Source organism: Squalius cephalus (genome assembly GCF_949319135.1).
Source record: "Squalius cephalus genome assembly, chromosome: 2".
Lineage (NCBI taxonomy): Eukaryota > Metazoa > Chordata > Actinopteri > Cypriniformes > Leuciscidae > Squalius > Squalius cephalus.
Window position 1 is genome coordinate 6,006,656 of NC_137123.1, and position 16,567 is coordinate 6,023,222.

The following is a 16,567-nucleotide window of genomic DNA, read 5'->3' on the forward strand; positions in this document are numbered from 1 at the left end:
AAAAGGTCAGCTAAATACTGAACTTGCCTTTATCTTCTTTTCACGTACAGATCGGTCTTTTCAAAAAGTCCAGGTGGTAAAGCAGGCTTGCCTTGCATAAGAAGAAGATGATTAGGGGTGAGGGCCTCAAGATCATTGGAATCACTGGAAAGCTTTGTAATCGGACGGTCATTTAGAATGGATTCTATTTCACACAGAATAGTATGGAATGATTCATCATCCAGCGTCTGTTGGCGAAGTACAGAACAAAGAATATTTCTCACCATGCGAATGATGCGCTCCCACGCACCTCCACAATGGGAGCCTGCAGGTGGATTAAAGCTCCACTGCACCCCTACTTGAAGTAACTCCTTTTCAATTTGCTTGATATTCCACACAGTAAGAGCCTCCTTCAACTCTCTGTTGGCACCAATGAAATTTGTTCCATTATCAGACCTAATGTGAGCTACTTGACCTCTTCGAGCAACAAATCTCCTTAAAGCATTTATACATCCATCAGTGTCCAAGGAGTAAGCTACTTCTAAATGCACTGCTCTAGTTGCCATACAAGTGAAAATTACTCCGTATCGCTTCACATTACTACGTCCTCTTCTTACTTCGATAGGACCAAAGTAATCCACTCCAGTGTTTGTAAAAGGTGGAAGATCAGGGGTAATTCGTTCAAGGGGAAGGTCTGACATCTTTTGCTCACCTGTCTTCCCTCTATAACGCCTACATACAACACATTTGGATATGATTTTTCTTGCAGCAGCATTGGCATTGGTAATCCAGTATGTTTGTCTTAACTTGGATAACATATGATTCCTACCACAATGGCCCAATTGTTCATGAATGTGACGAAGTAGAAGATGTGAAATGTGCTGACTCTTAGACAATATGATGGGGTGTTTGGATTCAATAGGCATAGCTGCCTTCCTAAGCCTTCCTCCTACCCTTATGAGTTCATTGTCCATTACAGGATCCAGTCTATATAGACTGCTATTCATCTTGACTCCATTAGAACCACTCTTCAGTTGTTCAATTTCATCTTGAAATTGTTGTTGTTGACTGAAGCGAACAATAGCCTTTTCAGCTTCACAGAGATCCTCCAAAGACACAGACTGTCCACCCTGTGTTGCTTTAAATAACTTAATTTGCCCCTCCAAGGTAGATTTAGTAACATTGCAATCCAATGCCAGTAATTCCTTCCTTTTGAGACGTAGCCTATCTAGCACTTTTCTCAATTTGAGCATCCAAGCAACTGCCACTTTCAGTCTTTTCCACTCTGAGAAGTAGGTGATAAAGTAATTGGTAGAATTTGATGTACCTTGCAGAATAAAAGCATTTACCTTATGCTCTCTTTTGATCTCAGGATCATCCTCCTGAATGTTGTGTTCTTCTGTTGGAAGTGGTTGATAATCTTCTGATGTCCAAAGGAAACTAGGACCTTCAATCCATCTTTTGCTTTGCCCAAAGGTTTTGATCTGCATTCCACGTGAAGCATGATCTGCAGGATTTTCCTTTGTGGAAACATATCTCCATTGCTGGGGTTGTGTCCTTTCTCTTATGTAAGAGACCCTATTTGCAACAAAAGTCTGAAAGCGCTTGTCCTCATTTTTGATGTACTTGAGCACAGTCTGGCTGTCAGTCCAAAAAACTGAACTCTCCAATGTAAGTCTTAGCTCTGTTCTCAGCATTTGGTCCACTTTAGCAGCGAGTACAGCTGCTGTTAGTTCCAGACGAGGAATGGTTATCGGTTTAAGAGGCACTACTCTGGCCTTACTGAGCAGAAATGTCACATGCACTTTGTCCTCACTGTTGATCAGCTTGAGATAAGTAACCATGCCATATCCTCTTTCACAGGCATCAGAAAAATGATGTAAACAGGCATGCATGATTTGTCCAAAATCTGTGGGTTTTAGACATCGGTCCACTTGGAACTCTGACAATTTATCCAAATCAGAAATCCAACTATTCCACTGTGTTTGAAGTCTTGGGGGTATATTCTCATCCCAACTCAGATTCTGTCTACACATCTCCTGTAGGAGTAACTTGGCAGGTAGCATAATAGGAGCGAGAAATCCCATAGGATCATACACAGAACAAACAGTAGACAAGATTCCTCTTCTTGTACATTGTTGGGCTTTCAACTGCATTCTAAATTGAAACACATCCACCTCTGTACACCACTGAAGACCCAAAGTTCTTTCCACAGGTAACTTATCCTTAGCTAAATCCAAACACTGGACGTCTTTGCTTCTGGATTCCTCTGGAACTGATTGCAGTACCTTGCGACTGTTACTGATCCACTTGATCAAAGAAAAACCACCCTTTTGACAAAGAGCAGTAAGATCCTGTACCATGCTGACAGCTGCCTCCTCCGAAGAGACACTCTTCAAACAATCATCCACATAGAAACTTTCAAAGACTGTTTTAATCACTTCTGTTGAAAAGAGTGATTGATTGTCCGTTGCAGTTTGTTTTAATGCATAACAGGCACAACTTGGAGAGGATACAGCTCCGAACTGTCATTCGGTAAGTAGAAACTTCCTGTTTTAAGTCTCCATCAGACCACCATAGAAACCGAAGAAAGTCAACATCCTCTTTAGACACCTTAACCTGATGAAACATAGCTTGAATGTCAGCCATCAATGCTATGGGCTCCTGTCTGAATCGTATCAAAACTCCCAGAAGTGAATTTGTAAGGTTGGGACCTTGCAACAGTTGGTTGTTAAGTGATGCATCCTTAAATGTTGCTCCACAATCAAATACAACTCTCAATGTTCCCTTTTTTGGATGGAACACTCCATGATGAGGAACATACCAAACCTTACCATCATCACGATCTAACTGATCTTCTGGCACCTTCTCAGCATAACCTTTCTCTAGAACATCAGAAAGGAAACGTGTATATTCCTCATGAAACTGTTTGTTCTTTTCAAATTTCCTTTTCAAACCATTGCACCTTTGCTTGGCGACACACAAGTTGTTAGGCAATATCACATCATTAGTTCGAAATGGTAACTTGAGATTGTAATGTCCATCCTTTACCTTAACTGACTTGTCCATTATTTCTATAAACTTCAGATCCTCTCTGGACATCTCTTTCTTATCCACCATGTTTTCATTGAAGTCGCAATTATACTGATGTTGAAGCAATTTCTCAAGCCTTCCAATAGAAATCCTGTTGACAGTAACAAAAGGTGTGCCAGTATCATTCCTGCAGTCACTGCTCCTCTCTGAAAGTCCACTAACAACCCACCCCAGTAGGGTTCTAATGGCATAGGGTCCATTACCATAACCATTTATTACTTCCCATGGCTCCATCACTTGGGACGCATTGGCTCCAATGAGTAAATCAACATTAGCCTCAATGTGTGTAAGTTTCACTCTGTCCAGATATGGCCATTTGGAAATTTCCTCCTGTGTTACAATGTTATCTGAGTTGACAGGCATCTTCTTCTGAGTATACACTTCCGGAAGGGAAAAGAAATTACTGTTGTTGATTCCACTTATCTCCAAACCAGTTACCACATTACAAGATACAGACTGCTCTTGTCCCATAGTGCGCAGAAAAATGTTAACCCTTTTACCTCTGATGTTCAGTTCATCCATCAACTGCTTGGAGCAAAATGTAGCTGAACTCCCAGGATCCAGAAAAGCATACGTTTTAATTATTTTGTCTCCTTTGGATGATTTTACTTGCACTGGAATGATTGACAGAAGGCATTTTTCGTTACCGGCCCCTGTATGTCCACAAGTTTGCGCAGACACTAGGCTACTCTTTTGCCCCTTGTCCTCCACAACTGGCTTGCGATGTATGTGCAACACTGTCGGATGTGTCTGATTACAAACTTCACACACAAGACGGTCGTCACATTCCCTACTTATATGTCCAGACTTCAAACAGCTGAAACAAACTCCTGTTTCTTTTAAAAAGTCAAGCTTTTCTTGTTGTGACTTATTTTTAAAAATGTCACACCCTTTTAAAACATGATTTTCTTGACAGAACAAGCAAGTTGTGTTATCATTGGTCTTGTATACGGAATGGTTTCTCAATTGTGATGTTACATATCTCCTTGGAGCTGAATTAACATTTGTAACATTTGTAGCAAAACTGTTTCCCTTGAATGTCCTGCTAACCGTACTTGGTTGCTTATCCTGAATGCATCCAAACACAGGATCTGATGCCATCTTTGCTTGTCGTTCGATGAAGTCCACAATGTGTGAGAATTTTGCTCTACCTTGATTCAACTCCATTATCTCACAAGCTTGTTCTCTCCAGCGTTCTCTCAATTTGAAAGGTAGCTTCATTACCACAGTTCTCATATTACTTGGCATGTTTAGTTCTTGCATATAAGAGATATTATCAATGATTTTACAACATGCACGCAAAAACAATGAATATGCATGAAGACCTTGTGCATCCTCAGTCCTTAATGATGGCCAACTCAAAGCCCTTTCCATGTATGCAGCTGCAATCTGGAATTCATCACCGAATTGCTCCTTCAGAAGTTTCTTGGCTAATAAATAACCTACTTCTGGATCAAGATGTTGGCAACTTTGAACCAGTACTCTGGGTTGTCCTGTCGTGAATTGCTCCAGAAAATACAAGCAGTCCCTTTTATTCCGAGTCTTTTCTTCAACACTGTGCTCAAAAGCTCTAATGAATGGCACATATTGAAGTGGATTACCATCAAAGATTGGAATCTCTCTTTTGGGAAGCGTTTGAGGTTGAACTTGATGTACCAGATATGTTGTTAATTCTTCTTGCCTTTTCAGAATCTCATACAAGGGTTCACCTTGAGATGGAAGACAGTTCACAGCTTGAGATGTTGTCATATTATCTCTGGAACGTTGAGTAAAAGAACATGAGTCCTGTTGTTGGTAAGTACTGCTTTCTTGAATGTTCAACACTTTTTTAGGCTGCATTAATATTGATCGTTTTGTGCTGTTACAGGAAGCACCAGCTGATTGTGTTGAGTGAATGCTGCTGATAACTCTAGCTGTATCCATTGGTATTTCACTCACTGGCACATATTCAGTAACTTGTGGATTTAACACCTTTGGTCTTGTGGAATAAAGAACTTCATTTCCTGTCACATCCCTTGAAATCTGAGCCTTTGTTGATCCTTTTCCTTTAGAATGTGAACTGCCAGTACGTGAGCATTTGCTATGACTGTCGATTGTCCTCAAAACAGCAATTTTTGCAGTGGATGCTGCAATTTCAGAATCTAATTCCAGTTGTTCCATTTTTTTCCTCAATTCCTCCTGTTGTGTTTCAATTGCATGTTTAGTTTTTAATGCAGTGGCACGTGCTACAAGTGCAGCTTTCTCTGCCTCTGCCTGTATGCATGCTGATAAAGTGGAAGAAATTCTGCTGCTTGAACTACAGTTACTAAATACAGTGGTAACTTTTGATGCATTTGAAACACTGTCCTCAGGAACTACATCATCAATAACATTTACATCAACCCCTTCAGATATTACAGGTGCAGACAGCCATACATTCACATGTTCAGTAAACTCATTAATGGAAATCAGTTTTGCCTTGAACCATATATCATGTTTCTCAATTTCATTATCAGGCAATACAGTCAACAATGCATCATGCGTTTCCTTAGCCCCTAAACACAAATCATTGAAGTTTTCATACATGTTTCGTACTTCAGACTCATATTCTTTGTTACTTTGCATCAAGCTTGTAATAGTCTCAATCATTTTGTGTGCTTTGTTAAGCTTTGCCTTTCTCAGTTTTTGCAATGAATCAAGTCTTTCCACCAAAGCCTTTGCTGCGAGTTTAATTGTCCTTTTTTGCATTTCAGGTTCATTTTCATTACAAACCTTTGCCACAGCGGATTCCTCCGCGGCCAAACACTGCTTGTCCATATTACACACAGTACTCAAAAACCCATGCAGTACAAAGAATAAATGTGTAACCTTTGGCAAGTGTGCACACAGAGTCAATGGCCATTAAAATTTGTTGTTGCAACAGTACCTTTTAATCCGCTGCTGAATCAAGCGTTGTCCCAGCAACAAACAATCCAACAGGAACAGTGAATCCAGTATGAATCCAACCGGAAAAGTGAAATAAATCCACTACGAATCCAACAGGAACAATTAATCACATTTCCACGACGAAATCAGATATCCATGAAACGAATCCTTGATGCTGAAGAACTCATACTAAACGAAGCCTCTGTCTCTGAAGTGGCGTCCTGGCTTATGCTCACAGTCCATTGGAAGAAGTTTTTGACTTAATGTAACAGCTTTTCATTAAGCTGCTGTTGTACTGGTAATAGGAGTGAGCAAGTAGTCAACACGTATAAACTCCATGAACACAGATATAAGATGCAACCAATGTCTTTTATTTATTGTGCTCTAATTGTTTAACGTTGCTTCCAGTTAGCTTCTTGTAGTGTCTCAGTCTTTGCTGTTCAAAGAATCAAAGTCCATACCTTGCATAATACATCGCACGAACATTGTCCATATTCCATATGTCCTTGAACATCACTCTTTCCCAGTGAAGCATGGTTAAGCACCATTAAATACAATCCAACGCAATCTTTGAAGCACGGTCAGCATAATATTTCACATAGAACATGGCTTAACACGGTCAAAAACTGTGTGCTTCCCCACTACCAATACACCTGTTGTCTAATTACCCATGTGCTCCTAATATGCCAATGTCAGAGCACCCCCAATGGACAAATATATAATTGCATTAAAATGGCTCCTACACGGATTATTGGACTTTGGAACGGCCTGACTTGAGACAAAGGACGGAAGGAGGAAACTTTCACGGTAAATCTGTAAGTCGTAGCTTTCCTTCCTAAACTGAAAATTAGTCATAGCACTTGCATATTGTTGTCCTATTGTTAGTTTAACTGCTTCTATTGTTCTCATTTGCAAGTCGCTTTGGATAAAAGCATCTGCTAATGAATAAATGTAAATGTAAATATAAAAAAAAACCTGGAAGTTTCGGTTGCACCAGCTGTGCGTAAGTTATAACTTAGCCTAGTTTTGACGTAAATGGACACTAAGTTACGACTTACGCACTTCTAAATATTTTTGCGTTGCACCATTAAACTTAGTTGAAGCGTAACTCTACGTATAAACTAAATATTTACGGCAGCCTCCGATCAGGAGTAACGGATGGAATAAAATATCAGACAGACTGAACTGCATCAATAAGCTCTTCTTTTACCTGACAGACTTCAATTCTTTAGACATATATGATTATGCTGACATTTACACTCACTTACATTTTAAGAGAGAGAACATTATGTGAAAAGATTACTTTGTTAGCGGCTCTTTAACACGAACCTGTCCTAAACAGCGCGCCGCTGTGTGCATCGGTCCATGTGCATGTCAAATATCAGTCATAAACAATAAACGTAATTTCTTATGTTTTTTGTATCAATATTTATTTATTGATCCTTATTCATTTCATTTCAAATACAGTTTCTGAATGTAATTTACAAAAACACTTATGCTATTCATGATCAAGTATCGTATTTAATGGAAACTTATTTTTACCGTTAGTAACGTGAGGCAAAAGAATGAAGGATAAACTGACATTCACAGCATTTCAACACAACTTCTGCTCATGTATTTGAAGGCTGCTATTGGATCATCGAGGCTAAACGTCATATTATGCGACTACGCATTACTTTATGGAGAGCTTACGACCTACTAGCTACGTTCTGCCTTACGAACAAATGGTGCAACGGAATAAAGTTCAGAGTTAGTTACAAACTAGCTAGTAGTTACTAAGCCTCTAGTGTGGACTTTACGTTCCAATTTAAGAAAGAACTTACGAACGGCTGGTGCAACCCTACCCAGATGAAGAACATTTTTAGGTCACATGACCAAATGTCTCAACAAGACCAATCCAAACCATTAAGAAAAAACGTTATAAATATAGAATGGACAACAATTTTATGATATAAAATATATGATTCTGCAGTTTTAGCTTAAATGATTTTGCAGACAATATAATAAACAAAAAAGCACAAAATCAGTGTTGCAGGAGATTATCTCATTTAAATTATGCAAATATCAATCATTAAGTGGTGCCTAATATCTGCCTAATACATAGACCTTAGTCTATAGGTATGAGATGCCACATTGAATTTTGAACATTGAACAACAAAATAATCCAGTGAATAAACTGTACTTTTGTTCCCTCAGAAATGAAATATTATCCTAAGGTCTATTGAAAAGAGAGAAAACACATTGACCTAACAGTAGCAGTTTGTGACAATCCAGCAGGATGAACCTTTTTTCTTTTCCTCAGATATTCATTTGCTCTTTCTTCCATGCCAGAATCATCAATATAGCCATTACAAAACCAAAACAAATGAAGATCAAGACTTTATGTCTCTCCATGAATGACAGTTTCTGTTCAACAGTCACAATTACTTTAGCTGGAACAACACGCAGAGGGATGGACTGATCCTCCGGGATCACAAATGGAAAGACATTCTTTTCTAACGGCAGAGTAAATCCTGCAATATATGAATTTCTCCTGGCATCAGAAAAGCTCACCTTCCTCAAGGGTTTCTAGTCACGTGAGTCCTGGAAAAAATTCACATGACAATAATCAAGCTTTACTCTCACTACCGCTGGATTTCCCTTCATGTTTAATCTTGACATTCCAGCCGCCATCTCTATGTATGAATCTCCATCACGTCTGAGACCCCAGAAGCCGTTTTCAGGGGTCAAAGGTTGTGTAGGAGGTTTTCCCTCCAATCCAAGACACACTCCAAGGCTCCAGTGCCGACTGTTTCCCACTTCAATATCCCATGTGTGAACACCATCACTGTATCCCACAGTTCCCAACACCATCCGGTTCCTGTGCAGAGGAAGAGGGTTGGGTTCGTTCTGCCGATGGAAACATGAGGTCACAGAGGTCAGATCATCTGACACAGAGACGTCTGGTGGAGATGTGTTTGGGTTCAGGATCACAGGATCTGAGGAGAACAAGGAATAGTCACATAAGTTGAAAAGCTAAGCAGTTCTTTCAGGAATGATCTAGCACTCACAGTAAGGGCAGACGTCCTTCATCTTCTCCCACACTTGGTACTTCAAGTTGCCCAGATGTTTGGGAACATCAATAAGAGCTTCTGAACTCAGTTCTGCATCTGGGAGTGTGTATTTAGCTCTAAAACAAACACACCACAGATTAATGAATTTTAATTAATTCTCATCAACATTTAGAAAAAAATTGGAAAATTGGAAATGAAAAATACCTGTTCATAATGGTATAATAATTCTAAGAAAAAAAAACAAAACAAAGAGAGTACCCATCATAAAGTAACAATAATGAACTAAGGTTTATTTACACTGAGAATATGTAACACTGATGCACTAATGCACTATGTAAAACGATTTACACTAATGTTGAATCCATTTTGTAAAAAGTAATGCTAGAAAAGTGTGTGTGTGTGTGTGTGTGTGTGAGAGAGAACCTTCAGGAAGGTGATGTCCTCATCCTCAATTCGCTCTTCCAGTTCTCTGACTATGTCAGAGAAAGACAGAATTCCTTCTTGTATTCTCCTTTCTATCTTTTCTCCCTTTTCATTCTCTTCATCATTTAGAGATGAAACCCTTCTCTCCTCCTCCTTTCTGAGGAACTGATGGAGTTTCTCAAAACCCATCCGGATACTCCTCTCTGTCATCTGAGTTTGAGACTGTGGGGATAGCATGTGTGAAAACCTAATCATTCATATCTCCCATGCTGTAACAATGAACTAACAAATCTGTGAGACTCCTTAAGTTTACATCTGTCATCACAAAGATGACCAGTTAAAACTGCAACTATCAAAAACTGTGATAATTAAAAAAAAGGCAACTTTTTTACATTCACGAATGCTTTTCATCATAACTAACAGTGCAAACAGGATGTAAGTAAGAGATTAATTGAGCGGTGTAGACAGTGTCATTGATTACAATGTCGTTTTGGCAAAAGAGCAGAACTTTGTGCTCACGCTGAACTGAAATGATTGACAGCTCCAGCAATTATAATATAGAGGGATAATTTTTTATCACTTCTTTTATATAATTTAAATATTTTAAATAATAGATGATTTCCATGCTACTAAGAGGAACAGTGTGAGGTTGACCGCTTGGACACATTAGGATCCTGTGGAAGGTATGTTACTTTTAGTCCAGTGATCCTGTTTTTTCTGCTTGTCTTTTCACATGTCAGTGGGCGGAGCCAAAGAGGCGATGATGAAGAAGTAGGCGTTGAACTGATTCTGTAGCGACGGTATTGCTATTATATAATAGTGGGAAGCAAGTACCAAACAAGCCATTTAGCAGCTTGGTTTCAATAAAAGCTGTTTTTGGACAAGGTTTTCTGAATCTTACAGTTTGTTTTTCTTTCTATAGAACAATGACCTCTTTTATGTTAAATGATTAGGGAAAATTTTCAAATTCATGACCCCTGCACAGCTACTTCGAGTCCATAACCCTTTCAAAATGTTGGACATCTCTTTTCCCCTGTGCCTTATTTGTCAATTTAATGTAGGCGCACTTACATTTTTATTACAACCCGAATTAAGGAAAAGTTGGGATGTTTTTTTTTTTTTTTTTTTGAATAAAATGAAAACTAACAGACTTTCAAATCACATGAAGACAATAGAACAAAAATGACAAATGTTTTAACGGAGAAATTTCACACTTTTATCCACTAAATGAGCTAATTTCAAATGTGATGCCTGCTACAGGTCTCAGAAAAGTTGGGAAGGGGTCATGTTTACCACGGTGTAGCATCTCCTCTTCTTTTAAAAACAGTCTGAAAACGCTTGGGCATCGAGGTTATGAGTGTCTGGAGTTTTGAAGTTGGAATTTGGTCCCATTCCTGCCTTATATAGATTTCCTGCTGCTGAAGAGTTTGTGGCCGTCTTTGATATATTTTTTGTTTAATGATGAGCCAAATGTTCTCTATAGGTGAAAGATCAGGCCAGTTCAGCACCCGGACTCTAATACGACGAAGCCATGCTGTTGTAATACATGTAGTGTGTGGTTTTGCATTGTCCTGCTGAAATACACAAGGCCTTCCCTGAAATAGACGTTGTCTGGAGGGGAGCATATGTTGCTCTAAAACCTTTATCTACCTTACAGCATTCATAGAGCCTTCCAAAACATGCAAGTGTCATGGAATGGTGAGTTAGTGAGAGGAGGATTCAAGTGCAGGTAAGGATCTTTTATTAAATAACATAAATAAACAAAACAAAACTAACAACAAAAACTCCCCGTGGGGGAAAACAGGACTGGCATCGGCAGGAACAGAACATAAGGGAAACATAGATAACGAACCAGCACAGGACTGCAAACACAGTGAGACTAAATAGGGAAGCAAACAAAAGAGGGTAACGGGGAAAGCAGGTGGGGCAAATTAATCAATAATCAGGTAACAAGATGGAAGGGGCTAGACAATTGACAGGAGAGCACATGGCACAAGGAAATGCATGACAAGCCATGTGCTCACAACAAACCAGACTATACACAAACACATGACAAACCGGGAATGCCAGAGCTCTGTCACCAACCCAAGATCTAACCCAAAAAGAAGTGACAAAACCCTGACAGCAAGCTGCCCATATGCCCACTTATGCACCCCCATACCATCAGAGATGCTGGCTTTTGAACTGAACGCTGATAACACGCTGGAAGGTCTCCCTCCTCTTTAGCCCGGAGGACACGGCGACCGAGATTTCCAACAAATGAATGTCAAATTTGGACTCATCTGACCATAGAACACTATTCCACGTTGAAATAGTCCATTTTAAATGAGCCTTGGCCCACAGGACAAGACGGCGCTTCTGGACCATGTTCACATATGGCGTTAGTTGGCATCTGCTGATGGCACGGCGGATTGTGTTTACCAACAGTGGTTTCTGGAAGTATTCCTGGGCCCATTTAGTAATGTCATCGACACAATCATGCCGATGAGTGATGCGTCTGAGGGCCCGAAGACCATGGGCATCCAATAAAGGTCTTCAGCCTTGTCCCTTACGCACAGAGATTACTCCAGTTTCTCTGAATCTTTTGGTGATGTTACGCACTGTATATGATGAGATTTGCAAAGCCTTTGCAATTTGACGTAGAGGAACATTGTTTTGAAAGTATTCCACAATCTTTTTACACAGTCTTTCACAGATTAGAGCCTCTGCCCATCTTTACTGCCTCTCTAAGACATCCCTTTTATAGCTAATCATGTTACAGACCTGATATCAATTAACTTAATTAGTTGCTAGATGTTCTCCAAGCTGAATTTTTTCAAAATGTCTTGCTTTTTCAGCCATTCAATTTGAAATGAGCTCATTTTGTGCATAACATTGTAAAATGTCTCCGTTTAAACATTTGTTGTGTTATCTATGTTCTATTGTGAATAAAATACTGGTTCTTGTGATTTGAAAGTCTTTTTGTTTTCATTTTATTCAAATTTAAAAAATGGCCCAACTTTTCCGTAATTCGGGTTGTAATACTGTTACTTTTTATTGCATTTCCATTTTTATTTCTACCCTTTTGTCATTAAATTCTGTGGACCCAAGGATAAAGTTAAACCAAGACATAACTATTCCAGTCTATATCCCATATTTCATACGACAGCCTACATTCCTCAGTTGGGTTTAACTTGAAAAGCCAGTTAACGTTTTGTAAAGTAAACATCTGTGGAATTTGTTTAATTATGTTAATCCTAAACATTAACCTCACCTTAATGTGCCTGGAGATTTTGCTTTCCCGTGACGTACCATTCTGTAATGACAACAATGTATTTTTTGCTGAACGAAGGGCATCTTTCAGCTTCCCCTTTAAAGATAAACACAAATATTCATTAACACCTGTTACTTTAAAACCCATTCGTAATTTACTTGGTAATGAACTGGGCTGACATTTCCAAGCATTTAATAATTACATAAAAAAGTATCTGCTAAGAACAAAATTTCTCACCTTTCGTTGTCGGACAGCCTGTTTTAGCGGCTGTGTTTCATGCCATTCATGCTCATGTTTCTTACACTCTGAACATAAAACCTGTTCATCTGTTTGACAGAACAGCTCAATCATCTTTCTATGTATCTGACACTTTAGTTCTGCATTCTCCTTCCTCGAGTTGTTCTCTCTCAGGTAAGACTCACAGGTGTTCCTCAGGCTCAGATTGGACACCGGTTGCTGAGGTGAAAGCTGTCGACAGACGGGACAGTTTCTGGATCTGCTCGAGGTCCAGTGATCATTAATGCACTGACGACAGAAACTGTGACCACAGCTCAATAACACAGGGTCAGTGAAGAGCTCAGTGCACACGGCACACGACAGATTGCCCAACAGGGAGGCAGCCATGAAGACAGAGACAAAAGACGAAGAATAGGTTATTCCCTGAGACTAAAAAAAAACAAAACAAACAAAAAAAAAAACTCAGGAACAAACCGAGAGAGAAAACAAACAAGACAAAGTAAAGGTTTTAGACTTCCTCATATATGCCCCTCCCATTTTTATGAGAGAGGAGGAGTTAGAGTTAGACAGGTGGATCATGACTGAATCTTAATGTATGTGTGTTAGCACTAGTAAAGCCCACAGAACTCCAAATAGCAGCTAATTTTTATGAATGCATAAGAAATAATAATAAGTTCTAAACCTACCACAAAATATGCAGCCCTTTAAATATGCACCCATGATCACAGGTTTAAAACCTCAAAAATGTATCTATTTTTTCTCACTCTTTTTCTTTTGTTTCTGGTTAAGTTTATAAAAAATAAATAAAAAAATAAACATTCTCCGTCTAATGGCACAGAGCAGCATATCATTCTCAGGTGAGTTTTGCTTAAAAGCTGTTTTAATGCACAAGACTGAATATGAAACAATGGAATAAGACACCAGGAAATTGTTGTTGTTTAATAAGTTAAATAGCATTTCCACCCTAGACCAGACATGCTACATTATAGCTATATATTTAGTTTATAATATTATAGTTACATATTCTCATGTATTATTATATTTTCTGTTGAACACCCAGCTTACCATATGAATGATTTCAAAAGAGTGTCCAAGTTCATTAAGCTGCCTTTCTAAAAACACATTATGCAGTGCATTATGCCATTCTAAGTACGTACCTTTATGTCAATTAAGCCACAGCATTTTGAATTGTTAAGTAAGTCTTCATCTTTCTGTCCAAGTAGAAGACACAATTAGTTACTGAATATTTGATCTACATAAGGCCTATACAACCTTCAAACTACACTTTCTTGAAGGTCCAGGAAAGATTTTATTAAAGCCAACATTCAAAGTTTGTCTTTGTTTATAAAAGAGAAACTACCGTACACTGCAAATATATGTGCCATACAGTTTTGCGAACTTCTTCTTCTTCTTCTTCTTCTCTTATTTAATGGCGGACTGCAAACAACGTTTAGGTGCATGCCGCCACCTACTGTACTGGAGTGTGTATTATCATGTCATTTTAAATTCTACTCCATAACCCTGAGTCTTTTAAAAAAGTAAATAGAGCCTTCCCAGTGATTCTTATTCCTTCTCCTTCTCCTTCTCCTTCTGATCCCAGTATCCCTACCAGATTCCACTCCCGCCCTGCCTCCTGAACCTTATCTTTAAGCACCTGTCTTTCCACTTCATTCAATGTACAGTACAATATTACATGTTCAACATTTTCTTTAACCCCACAGTTTTCACAGTTCTCACTATTCCTTTTCCCTATTAAAAATAATGTGCCATTCAGCCCTGTGTAATCCACTCTCAGTCTTGTCATTACAATTTCCTCACGCCTGGTCTTTTCCATGTAATTCTTTATACTGACACTTTTTTGTATTTTATAATATCTCCTACCTTTCCTGTCTTCCTCCCATCGTTTCTGCCATATTTCAAGACCTTTCCTTTTTACCACTGCTTTACCTTCGCCTTTTCCTAGTGGAATTGTAATTATATTTACTTTTAGCAGTGCCTCTTTGGCCAGTTTATCTGCCATCTCGTTCCCTTTAACCCCCTCATGTGCTGGCACCCAACAAAACTGAATATCTATACCGCCCCGATGTAATCTAAATAAACTGTTAAAAAGTTATATTAATAGATCCTCTCTTATTGATGTTACTGCCTGAATACTTTTAATTACGGCCAAAGAGTCTGTGCACAGTACCACCCTATCAGGTCTGACCTCTTCAACCCACTGTAGTGCAATAATGACTGCTACTATTTCTGCTGTGTACACTGATAACCGGTCAGATAGTCTTTTGGATAAATGAATTTTAAATTCTGGTATATATATTCCAACTCCCACACATTCCTGTTTATTCTTGGATCCATCTGTAAAAATCTTTAAATAATTATAGTAACTGTTTCTTATGTAAAGGTTTGTTTTAACTCCTATTTCCTCCATTCTCCATTCTCTTTTCTTTTCCAATATACTAATATCAACCTTTACTTCTGGAAAGAGCCATGGTGGAATTCTACTAACTGGATTGGCCGTGGTGAAATTTAAGGCTTCCTTTTCATATTCCCTCACTCTCATTTCTCTTGTCCATCCAAAACCAAGCCCCTGAAACTTGGAATACTCCCAACATTCCTGTATTATTTCTTTTGCTGGGTTTTCTTTCCCACTTCCTTTCAATCTAATCCAATACGCCATCGCCAGTTTCTCTCTTCTCAACTCCAAAGGTATCTCTCCTGCTTCTATGAGTATAGCATTAATGGGGGTTGTCTTAACAACTCCGATGCATACACGTAATGCTTTATACTGTAATCTATTAATTTTTTCCAATATTGTTTTTGCCGCTGCACCATAAACTACGCAACCATAGTCTATTGATGACCTCAGGCAAGCCCTATAGATGTTAATTAATGACGGCCTTTCTGCACCCCAGTCACATCCAGCCACAGCTCTCATCAGGTTTATAACTTTTTTGCATTTAGTTTCTAAGTGCTTAAAGGAGAACTCCGGTCAATTTTAACATTGAGCTCATTTTATTGTACATTTGGAGTGCTGTCAATACAGAGAACAACGACAAAAATTGGTGTTGCCTACACCGAGTTATTCTATTTTTAAAATTTGCACCCTGTTGACTTCAATAGGGCAAGTACTAAACCTGCTTTTAGCCTCTTAACATCCTTGATGTGTCATTACAAGTGCACAGAAAATGTGAGTGATTCCTTCTGAGTGAACACGAGTGGATCTGACTGCAGTAGATGTGAAAGAAATGTATAAAAATGATGTTATTTAAGCCAGCGCAAATACCTGTTTACATCCTGTTTTTCGGTTGAAGTCCAAAGTAGTCGATTGCCGAGTTCACGCGCATAGGTTTAGTTACCTATGATCACGCGCGTGAACTCGGCAATCGACTACTTTGGACTTCAACCGAAAAACAGGATGTAAACAGGTATTTGCGCTGGCTTAAATAACATCATTTTTATACATTTCTTTCACATCTACTGCAGTCAGATCCAGACAGATGTTGAATTTTGGTTGGAATAAGCACCGCAAAAACATGTGACATGCATGGCAGCACATTAAATCTGTGAAGATCTCAGCAGAGGAGGATTAAACAACTCCACAAACAGCATTAATTGTATTTTAAAG

The 16,567-nt window shown here is 38.9% G+C and overlaps 1 protein-coding gene across 1 annotated transcript; it reads right to left on the reverse strand.

The window, feature by feature from the left end:
* Nucleotides 1-5,577: 5,577 nt before the first annotated feature.
* Nucleotides 5,578-14,353, reverse strand: LOC307154518 (E3 ubiquitin-protein ligase TRIM35-like). Its single transcript, XM_079864529.1, has 8 exons — nucleotides 14,308-14,353; nucleotides 14,100-14,153; nucleotides 12,943-13,371; nucleotides 12,706-12,801; nucleotides 9,453-9,674; nucleotides 9,234-9,256; nucleotides 9,027-9,145; nucleotides 5,578-8,954 (listed from the first exon to the last, which is right to left on the reverse strand). Exons 3-8 carry the CDS (start codon nucleotides 13,327-13,329, stop codon nucleotides 8,545-8,547), a joined length of 1,257 nt encoding a protein of 418 aa, XP_079720655.1. The 5' UTR covers nucleotides 13,330-13,371; nucleotides 14,100-14,153; nucleotides 14,308-14,353; the 3' UTR covers nucleotides 5,578-8,544.
* Nucleotides 14,354-16,567: the final 2,214 nt, after the last annotated feature.

Bases quoted from the DNA above. Each gene is read 5' to 3' on its own strand.
- LOC307154518 (XM_079864529.1), bottom strand. From the start codon at position 13,329: ATGGCTGCCTCCCTGTTGGGCAATCTGTCGTGTGCCGTGTGCACTGAG. The intron at 12,802-12,942 runs GTGAGAAATTTT...TTATCTTTAAAG, and splicing joins AGGCTGTCCGACAACGAAAG to GGGAAGCTGAAAGATGCCCT. The intron at 9,146-9,233 runs GTATTTTTCATT...TGTTTGTTTTAG, and splicing joins TATTATACCATTATGAACAG to AGCTAAATACACACTCCCAG.